At 33.5% G+C, this 11,275-nt stretch overlaps 1 protein-coding gene across 1 annotated transcript in view; it reads left to right on the top strand.

Moving 5' to 3' along the window:
* LOC106875811 (PRELI domain containing protein 3B) overlaps positions 1 to 10,251 on the top strand; it is a 35,243-nt gene extending 24,992 nt beyond the window's left edge. Inside the window, exons 2-6 of the mRNA XM_052970497.1 lie at positions 1,638 to 1,806; positions 2,626 to 2,712; positions 4,413 to 4,483; positions 9,124 to 9,226; positions 9,864 to 10,251. Of these exons, the coding sequence (XP_052826457.1) occupies positions 1,638 to 1,806; positions 2,626 to 2,712; positions 4,413 to 4,483; positions 9,124 to 9,226; positions 9,864 to 9,989 (556 nt within the window). The 3' untranslated portion in view covers positions 9,990 to 10,251. The remainder of the gene's footprint in view (positions 1 to 1,637; positions 1,807 to 2,625; positions 2,713 to 4,412; positions 4,484 to 9,123; positions 9,227 to 9,863) is intronic.
* Positions 10,252 to 11,275: the final 1,024 nt, after the last annotated feature.

Here is an 11,275-nt window from a genome sequence, read left to right as displayed (position 1 = left end):
TAAATTAAATAGAGAGATACTATTGACAATCCAATAATTTATTTATATTACAATATTACTTGATATACTATGAATATAATATAACATAATATTATATAACAAACAATTATTAAAAAAAAAACTCATAAAAGTACATGTGTGTACTTACATATATGTATATATACACATGCACAAATGGCTACAGGACTTCAAAAAACATAAACAACATGAAAAAGAAGACAATGAAATACAAAAACATGGAAAATTAACTTTTTTTGCAACCAATGAAAGAAACAAATAAAAAAACGAGACAGGCCATATAAAGAACCATCCCTTCTTCAGTTGTCCACTGTTTTATCTACTCTGCATTTTGAGCGTTAGGACAAGATGTGTCTTCATCAAAACAGACACTCCCGCAAAGCAAATTAAATCAAATTTTGGATTTGCAGAGGGTCAAAGTTGGTAACAAAAACAGGACAGTTAAAACAAACGGTAAGAGCTGTTAAGCCATAATGAGGTGAAGTGCTGAACGCTGGAGAAACAAGCTTTGATAGGAGACAGAAAAAATGCATGCTATCCCTTGTAGTTTAACAAGAGGGAAGAAAGAAATTTGAGTTGGGAGAAAAAAGATGGCCGCTGGTCACATGTGAGCAATGAGAGTGTCAAGGAGGAAGAGGAGGAGTGAGGGAGAGAGAGGGACAGATAGAGAACAGTGAAAGGGGGAGAAGAATTAGAGAAAGGATGGGAAAGAAAAAAAAAGAAAGAAGGAAGAAGAGAGAGAGAAATAGAGATAGTAATAGTGTCGCATCAGGATTATTAAGATAAAACTTACTTGAAAGTGGATGCGTGGCGTTCGATCATATAATAATATAAATAATATATGTATATGCATATATACATACGTATACATACTTACATATACATGTGTACACACATGCATATATGGATAGGCTTTCATTTGTTATTCAAATGTGTTAACATTTTACTGACAATTGTTTTGGGATTAAGGCAGTTAAATCTTGCATTAGAAATGTTATGAATTCAAATACTCTGCTTGAGAAGGGTCTCTGAACAGAAGGTTATGGCATTTGAATGTGCTCTGAGAATGAAGTTATTGAAGAGCAGTATTTCTCAACAGGGTTCCAAATGACCCTTGGGGGTCCATATGAAATTTTGTTGTTAAAATATGTGCAATAAATTGATTATACTTCTACAATACACAAAACATTTTAACAATTTCTGTCAATAAAATTCCTAATAATATTTGATTATAAAAATATAATAGGATACTTTAAACATTGGATGGCTATCAGGGTCCATCTGAATAAAATAGGAATCAAAGGGGTTCATAGGTAAGGAATGGTTGAGAACTACTGTTGTAGTGTATGAAACATTGGGTTAACTGTCCGGGCATTTTAAATTAGAAACAGTATGTTGTTCTGCTTTTTAGTGGCAAAATCTATGGAATCATTTTTTACTCTTATGTATTATCAGTTTTACTCTCTACATGTCCAACCCATGCCAGCATGGAAAATGGATTTTAAAGGATGATAATGATGATGTTTTTTTTTTTTTGTTTCATTTCGAGTGTGATTGTAATTATTTTTAGTATTTATTTTCTAGCAAGAATCATTTAAAATATTAATATTTTATTTCAGACACCCATGGGAAACTGTAGTGAATGCTGCATGGCAAAAATACCCTAACCCTATAACACAAAGTGTTGTAGGTGTTGATATTGTTGATCGGTATGTTGATAGAAATGGTGTCTTGAAAACTCATCGACTTCTTAGTACTTCCTGGGGATTACAGCCTTGGGTAACTAGAGTAAGTATTTCTTCAGTTTCATTTATATTAGCTGTTATTAGTCATTTTGAAGAAAATACTTTTCTTGAAATTGTTATATCATTTTCAGATTAATAGACTTCTTTCTCACCTGTTAAAATAGATTAAATCTTTACAGTTGTCAAATTAATTTATGGCTGTTACATTTTTTAAATTGAAGCATTAATGAAAGCTATTTACATTGCTAATTCTAATTAACCACAGTTTATGTAATTATCAACTAAGCAAGGAATACTGTACTGAAAATAAAAATATTAGTTTGTAAATAATATGTGCCTGAATGGTATGAGGTTAGCTTCCCAACCACATGGTTCTGGTTTCAGTCCCATTGCATGGCACTTTGGGTAAGTGTTTTCTACTTTATCCCCTGGCCTACTAAAACCTTGTGAGGGGATTTGTTAGACAAAAACTGAAAGAAACCTGTAATGTATGTGTGCGTGTGTGTTTGTATTTGTCCCCCACCATTGCTTGACAACTGCTATTCTATTGATCTCCTATGCCAAACTTAGCAATTTGACATAAGAGATCAATAGAATAAGTACTAGGTTTAAAAAAAGAGAAAAAGAAAATACTGGGATTGATTTTTTTCAACTAAAACCCTTTAAAGTGGTACCCCAGCATGGCCACAGTCCAGTGATTGAAACAAATAAAAGATAAAAGATAGTTATGACAAAGTAAGTAAATAGTAGTATCCCTCTGACTTGCACATTTGAAATAGAAATTAATTTACATCATAATTATCATTATATTCTGTAGAGATGAAATAAAAATTATTGCAATTTTATTTTATATTTTATCCAGATTGTTGGCATTGACCGAACATGTTTTGCTAGTGAAATCTCAGAAGTTGACCCACGCTCTAAACGAATGACCTTACAAACACGAAACGTAAGTTACCTTTTTTAATGTTGTATTGTTAGTTTATGTGTGTGTGTGTGAAATATAATGGGGGAGGGGGAGGAGCAAAAAATTATTTTGGTGGCCATCATTTGATTTGATCTCTACACTAAAAGAGCAAAAGTGGAGTTAATGTGACATGTGTATTGTCCACATTATCTATTCATTCATTCTCAAAATAAGACTATTAGAAGTAAGAAATCTTAAATTCATAAAGAGAAAATGAGCGTTTTTGATTGTTATAGCTAGTAATTTTTCAACACTTAGTAATATTACTGTTGCAATTAAGATTAGATTACCAGAATGCTCACTCCAATTATAATTTTTACTTATGAGAATTAAGATGCATGGTTTAATAACGCTGTGTAACACAATTTTTGTCCTTCAATAGTAGCTGTTATTTCCTATTTGCTTACCCCTAGAACGCATGAAAAATGGCTTTTGTTACACTTATTCAAACTCCTAAGAATTTCTCTCAACACATGGCTATGATGCTCCCCCACTACTGCTCATGATCAGAGATGTACATATTGTCAGTCACTAAGAGACATGCTCAAGTGGTTATGCAAGTGGTCAAGCAACTGACAAGCAAATATGTGACATTGAGCAGAATATTTGCTATAACAATATTTCTGCCACAGCAACTCAGTGCTGAATCTGTCTGAAATGTAATGGGAAATAGGTCAACTTCAAAACATTGATGTCCATGTCACAAAAGCTAAGTTTGAAGGGAATAATAGTCATTTCTTTTGATTTCTGGATAGAAACATACAGGAAATAACACTTATTGACCAAAGTCAAACAAAAATGTATATATGAATCAGTATGAATCAGTAGGATTGTGAGATTTATTTTACAAGTATGTGTCTGAGATACTTTGTTATGAAATTGTTAGAGTACTTTTTCTTCATCTGAATGCAGTGTAGTGTGTCAGAGATTGAAATGGCTAGCCTATCTCATGTGAGGAAGTTACCCCTTATTGTGGAGTATATTTTTTTTTATATGTGTGTTACAACAGTGTTGGTACAGTATGGTCGAATGGTTAAGAAGTTTGTTTGGCAACCACAAGGCTTCAGGTTTGATTCCACTGTGTGGCATCATGGGCAAATTTTCTTTAGCTTGGAGTTGACCCATATCTTGTGAAATTGGATACATGGAAGCTGTATAGAAGTTCATGGGGTAGATTGCCTAACCCATGCTAGATTGTGATAATGATGATGATGAATTCAAGATGTACAGCCTTGTCACTCACTGTCATGCTGATTCTATTTGAGAATTGTGTTAAGAGTACACACGTCTTTGGAATGCTCAGCCACTCATACTTTAATTCAGGAGCAGGTAATTCAGTTGTTTGAACTTCTGAAATTTCATTGTTCAATGACAAAGATCTACCACAATGACAATGAAAAGGGACTTCTAATTTATACTTATGTATTGCACTTCTCTAGACATTAACATGATTCTGCTTGATTTATCTAAAAACAAATTTTCTTCTGCTTCATAGATGGAGAAAAGAATCCAGTTATAAAATTAACTGACCCAACAATATTCAAAATATATAAATTTGCAAAGCATATCCCACCCATACTACTATAGAAAATTGGATTTATTGCTAGAAAAATTTTTTTTTTTAATTATTGATGCAGTTCTCTTTTGTTCTTTAGTGACAATTCTAACATTTTGTTTTCCAGTTAACATTCTATAATATTGTATCTATTGATGAAAACTTAACATATTGTCCTGATCCCAAAGATAAATCTAGGTAAGTCAACTATATAACATTAAAATTTTATTTGAATCAACTGAAAACAATATTTGAATGTTAGGACATATTCTTCAAACTAAAATTTGATTTTGTAATCTATTATCCTGAAAAACAGCTTTTCTCTGCCTGAAGCACTTTCCCCTCCACCATCTTGCTCTCTCCCTCTCTCACTATGCTTTATGTTAGCTATCAATATCTAATATTAGAGATATGCAGTGAGCTAGCAGAATTGTTTACACACCAGGCAAAATTCTTTGCAGCATTCTGTCTGTCTTTATGTTCTGAGTTCAAATTCCATTGAGGTCAACTTTGCCTTTCATCCTTTTGGTGTCAGTGAAATAAGTTGAACACTGGGGTCAATGTAATCAACCCCAAAATTACTGGGGTTGTGCTAAAATTTGAAACCAATATTTGATATTAAAGGAGAGTAGGTTGTTGTTTCTTGTTGTTACCTACTGTCAACACCTTGTATAAGAAAATAAGATGACAAAGAAATAAACGATTACCTTATGAACTTCATTAGCTTACTACTGTTTCTGCTATGAAGTGCAATGGACTCATACTTGAGTGCTTGAGTAATATTTTATAGCTTCATCAGAGTCTCATATGAGAAACTTGCTTCTTTGATGAAGTTGTTTCTAGTAAGGTAAACATTTCAGTATTCAAGAAGTTAACCCTTTAACTGTGGAAATCCTGTTTATTGACTCAAAATTTCATTACCCTTAACTGCAGAAAGCAGTTTCATATACCAGTCTATCTTTTGTCAAGTTATGTCATGTTTAAAACTATTTTCTGTTCAGATAAGTTGAGATTATTGCAGTAAATACTAAAATCTAGTTTTTGGTAGATATTTAACATTGTTACTAGAATGATCATGAAATTTAATTTTGCAATTAAATTGGGTAAGCTGATATTTTTTTGGTTCAAATTTTATGCTGCGTCTTGTGATAAGGGACATTACTCTGATCAATTTGGAGCCAACTAAAATGTTTTACTGTCACTTAACACATCTTTCTGTATTTGGGAGGGAATTCAGCTGTAAAGTATCTGTTTTTAAGTATATAATACACTGCAGATCTACTGGTTGATGTTAGCTGGGAAAATAATCCCTCCTTCACTAAAAGCAAAACCTCCATATGTCTTTGATCATCATCATCATCGTCGTCGTTTAACATCCACTTTCCATGCTAGCATGGGTTGGACGATTTGACTGAGGACTGGTGAAACCAGATGGCTATACCAGGCTCCAATCTGATTTGGCAGAGTTTCTACAGCTGGATGCCCTTCCTAACGCCAACCACTCAGAGAGTGTAGTGGGTGCTTTTACGTGCCACCGGCACGAAGGCCAGTCAGGCGGTACTGGCAACGGCTACGCTCAAAATGGTGTATTTTATGTGCCACCCGCACAAGAGCCAGTCCAAGGGCACTGGCAACGATCTCGCTCGAAAGTCCTTACACATGCCGCGGGCACAAGTGCCAGAAAGGCGACGCTGGGCACAGGTGCCATCACAATTTCGCTTTCGCTTGCCCCAATAAGTCTTCGCAAGCTGAGTTTCGTGTCCAATGAAGGAGACGACGTTGGCATGGGTGCCAGTCGTCGAATTTAACTCAATTTCGATTTCACTTGCCTCAACAGGTCTTCGCAAGTGGAGTTTAGTGTACAATGAAGGAAGGTACGCATAAGTGGACTGGCTGAGGCCTTAGATTTAGGTTTCACCTGGGCTGCCGGGCCTTCCCACGCGCAGCATATTTCCAGTTGGCAGATTTTCTAGAAAAAATATTTGAATTTCTTATTGCACTGGAACACAGCCAAAAGAGCTTTAGTTAATTATATCAACTCCAGTACTTTGGTATTTATTTTGTGCTCATCCACGAAGGGGCATAACCATAACAGAAACCAAAATACTACTGCATTTAGTTGCACCAGTTTTGTCAATTCACACTGCTCTGTGTGTGTGTGTGTGTGTGTGTGTGTGTGCGTGGAATGATTCTGTTGTTTCTATTGACCACATTTTATTTACAAGGTCTTGGTAAACCCAAGGTTGTAGTAGAAGATACTTGCTCTAGTTGCTATGCAGTAGGAATGAACCCAGAACCCAATCCAACATTTTTAACTGCATGTCCATATCCCAGGTGGAGTGGAGATATGAGAAGGTTTGAAATGTCCTATGGCCTTTCATGCCCATTAAGGTAAAGATGCAAAAGAATACCTCACCACACTGGGGTACTGGGGGCTCTCACTAAGCTACTGATGCCTGCATCGTTAGCTTACTAATTTTATGAAGAAAATATCTTAAATGTTTGTCATCAACCACTTCCTAAGGATTTCAAGGGGAAGTATTCTTAAGTCGTTTTCTATTGTTTGATTGAAGTCCATAGGAAGATTTGAGTTCAGTTTTACTAATTAACAAAACACTCGTCCTGGCTGCTTATGACAATTAGCTAAATCTATTCATTATAACTACAGTTAAGAAACTGTGAAAGAGTCTGTGAAAGTGAAAGAGTCTTAGCTGTGGATACTGTACAGTACCAGTGTTTGATAAGTTTATTATATATGTGCCCATGATTCTGAGAGAACTGATGAGTGTGGTGGGAGGGAGGAAGCTTGCAATGAAGTGAACTCTATTAAAAACACTCAAGGACAAGATGCTAGTGTTAAACCAGATGACTGACTAAGTCTACCACCTAAGTATGCTATGACAGGATTTGAACTTGGAGAACAAAGCACTGGAACAAATACTGTAAGGCATCCCGACTGACATTCTATCAATTTCCTCATTCCACTGCCCTAAACTAGCACTTTATTTAGTGACTTCAGAAGCTTGGCTCAACACTGTTGATTTAATTGGTTTCACTGTTCTGTGTAAAGCATCACATAGTAAAATGTTCACTCAAAGAGCAACAGTCATAAATATATGTAAGGGCCACCCTTGTAATGCATTTCTTTTGTTCTGGATTCTGTCTTTCTCTTGAAAGTATCCCCACAGTGTTAAAATTGTGATTTAACCCATTAGCATTCAGATTATTCTGTCAAATATAATGCTTATTTATTTACATTGTTTTGAATTAATCATGCATTATATCCAAGCTTAAAGATTATGATGATGTGATTGTTTGTTTTTAGAATAACATTGTCGGCTAGATATGACAGACTAGATCTGACCAGTTTAAACATAAAACTAGTAGAATATTTAGGCCAGACATGGCCAGTTTAAATGCTAAAGGTTTAAATAGTCTGAACTGCAACAAACATTTTATGATTATTAGGAAATTCATTAAAAAAATATTGCAATTACCATCCTATTTTTTCACAGCAGGAATATATTAGTATAATGTGGAATGGTCATAAAATCCCATAGGCTATAGTTTATGGAATCAGTTCAAATATATTTCTGGTACTTATTGACTGTGATTAAAATTGGGGCATAAATTCAAAACAGAAGCAAAACTAGATATCATAAATTATTAACCTCAATGCTCTACAGTTCCTGCCAGTCAATGACTTGTAATTAAATATTTAGTAATTATAGATATAAATCTATAATTGCTGTTTCTGGCAGATTTCCACATAAACTGAAATGACTTCTACATTTTTTCAAAACAATATATGAATTAGTCTTAGAATGCCTTGAAGTCTTCTTGTGAGAAGTTGGTAGCTAGCAAAACAAACAATTACAACCATAGTAAGAAGCCCCATGAACAACATAACTTTTTTCTTACTATATAAAAGCAAAAAAAAAACAAAATTAAAAAATGAGAAAAAAATAGTAAACTCAGACTTCAAACAAATTATGAGGCAACCCATAATTTGTCTTTTGATAGTTCAAAGTTAAGTGATCATAATTGACCTGTTTTGTTTTGAACTACTTCCCATTTTTTTCTGACTGCCTGTGTGTCTACTTTGTTTCACTGTTTGTCTGTTTAGCCCTTTAGTGTTTAAACTGGCTATATCTGTGCATTTGATAAAATAAGCTGAATGCTAAGGGGTTGACCTGTAAACATTTAGGGCACCCTTATCTCTTTACTGTTATCAAAAAGAAGCATCCTTCTTTTGTTCTATTTATTATCATCATCACAGTCATTAGTGTTGTTTGTTTCTTTAAATTGAATTATTCTTTCCAGTAGCTAAACTTATTTAATTATCATATGTCTATATTTTTTTTAGGAGTTACTGTTGGGCAGCAGGTATTTTTCCATACCAACCGCAGTTTTGTTTGTTTCTATCTATTCTAGTTTGTTGATCATCTCCAGATGCTTCAACTTTCTTATCCATTTTGGTTTTTCACTAATTTAAAGGATGTGTATTCTTAGAAATAGGATGTTTACCCTTTCACATTCAGATTACTCTGTCAAATGTAATGCCTATTTGTTAACATTATCTCATAGCTTTGAGATTTTGATGTTATGATTGTCATTTTTAGAATGACATTGTAGGGCAAGTGTAAGAGGCTAGATCTGGTTGATTTGAACATAGATCAGGTACAATATTTGGGCTGGATATGGTCATTTTAAATGTTAAAGGATTAAAGAGGATTTAAAAAAACATTACTTGAAAGCACATCATCTCAAAGTTTTTGTGTTCTGTTTTAATACCAAATTTTCTAATTGTTGAATGTTTCTTATTTTACTTCTTGCAGTACACTCCTTAAACAAGAAGCCATTGTTAATGTGAAAGGCATCCCATTATCAAGTTATTTAGAAGGAATTTTAACTGATACAATATCAAACAATGCTGGCAAGGTGAAGATTTTAATTTTTTATTAATTTGTTTTTGTATTTGAAGCATAAAAAATGGAAAACAAACTTTTAATTATCATGTTTATTATATTCTACTGACAACAGTGACCACAAGTTCAAATTTTACGCATTCTAAATTGGAACAAGGCAGAACACATTAGCATGGCATTAGGTTGACACATCAATTCATGATGTTTCATTTTAGAAAGAAAGTATTTCAACATGGCCAGAACTTATTAGTTTGAACAATCTATAAATCCATCAACGTGTTATGCTGCTAAACTTCTACTTGATCAAGTTGACTGAATGAACCCAAAACTGGTTCCAGTCCTAATTCATATTTAAGTGATTCACAAGACAACTCTTTCAACAAATAAACGACTCCATTATATGATATATATATATAATTTTCTTTATCTGTTATTCAGCTAGTCCCAATATGTTCAAATTAATATCTGAGCATATTGATTTCAGACTAGAGATTTATTAGAGGGAAAGTTTGGTGTTGTAGTATTTAAATGGTGAAGCAATCATTTAAAAATCTCCTCATTTACTCATTAGAAGTGACACTATGACATATTTTGAAAATAGTTTATAATCCTTTATTTCAATAATTCACTAATTGTCTTTGTTTTTGCAGGGCCGACAAGCAATGGAATGGGTGATTGGTAAACTGAAAGGAGAAGCTAAGGATTTAACCGAAGAAGCTAAAAAATGTATGGATTCTGTATTACCAACGAACCATTCTACAGCAACATCATTATGACGAAGACTAAACTTAGGTTATTATATCAATGCCTGCCTGCCTACCTCCTTTTAGAAGATACTGTACCCTGTTTGTTTACACTGTGTAGATGGACAGCCAGTTTCAAACTGTAGCACTCTTCTTGTGAGAAGTTGGTAGCTAGCAAAACAAACAATTACAACCATAGTAAGAAGCCCCATGAACAACATAACTTTTTTCTTACTATATAAAAGCAAAAAAAAAACAAAATTAAAAAATGAGAAAAAAATAGTAAACTCAGAAACTTTGTTTTGTTTTTCAATCTCCTTGAATTTAAGGTTGGATGAAGTCTGATGAAAAATGTTAGACTGAACACTTAAAGTATTTAATTCTCTCATTCTCCAGTTTTAATGACATTTTACTACTTCATCTTGCATCTTTGTGGGATTAGTTGAATAGGTACTAGTCATGTAATGAGTTACTTATCTGTAGTATAGTGCCAGTGTGAAAAATCAATATTCTTGAATTTTACGCCTTTATTGACTTAACATTTGGCAAATATAAACTGCAGAGTTTTACTTATGTCTCTAAAAGAAACATATTCACAAGAAAATGTTATAAGATGCTCATGTTTCAGTTGACATTTTAAGTTTTAATTTGATGAAAACATTGGTCAAGTAACAGTTTTCGTTCAGTTATTACAATCTACACACCTTCAATCCAGTTCCTAAAAAGATCAGGACTGAAATTGTATACTTCATGAATAACAACTTAAATATGAGTCAGGACTGTAAACATCTCATAATAAGCTATGAAATTTTTCTAAGATATATTTATAATGATAAAACAGTCAAATCACAAGCTTTCTTTTCAGGCAATTCCACCACAGCATATGTTAAGCTTTCTAAGACCCCTACATTATATATTTGTTGTTTTGAGGGCTCTCAGTGGTTTCTTCTATGGTTTTCATCACTATCACCTTTTAAAACATAAAACATATATGATTTATGCTACAGCACTGCTCAGATATCTGAAACCATGCATACCACATAAGATAGGCATTTTTGCATTACATTAAAGCACAAACTTAAAGTGTGTTCACTCAGTAAGCTTTCACCTGCCTTCACTCTCCAATTTTCAATACTAGAACTACTCTTTTTGCTACAAACTCTGCTCCTCTAATATTTCTGACTGCATACCGTTTTAAACTAAACACACTAAGGCACCTATTACTCATCTAATTCACATTCTGATTCCATAGTAAGCATTTATTTAACCTCTCCTTTCTAAAATTACATCTTAGAATTCTGTTCATACCATATTTTTCT

The sequence above is a fragment of the Octopus bimaculoides genome, chromosome 1 (assembly GCF_001194135.2).
Source record: "Octopus bimaculoides isolate UCB-OBI-ISO-001 chromosome 1, ASM119413v2, whole genome shotgun sequence".
NCBI lineage: Eukaryota > Metazoa > Mollusca > Cephalopoda > Octopoda > Octopodidae > Octopus > Octopus bimaculoides.
This window is presented reverse-complemented; position numbering and strand designations above follow the sequence as displayed.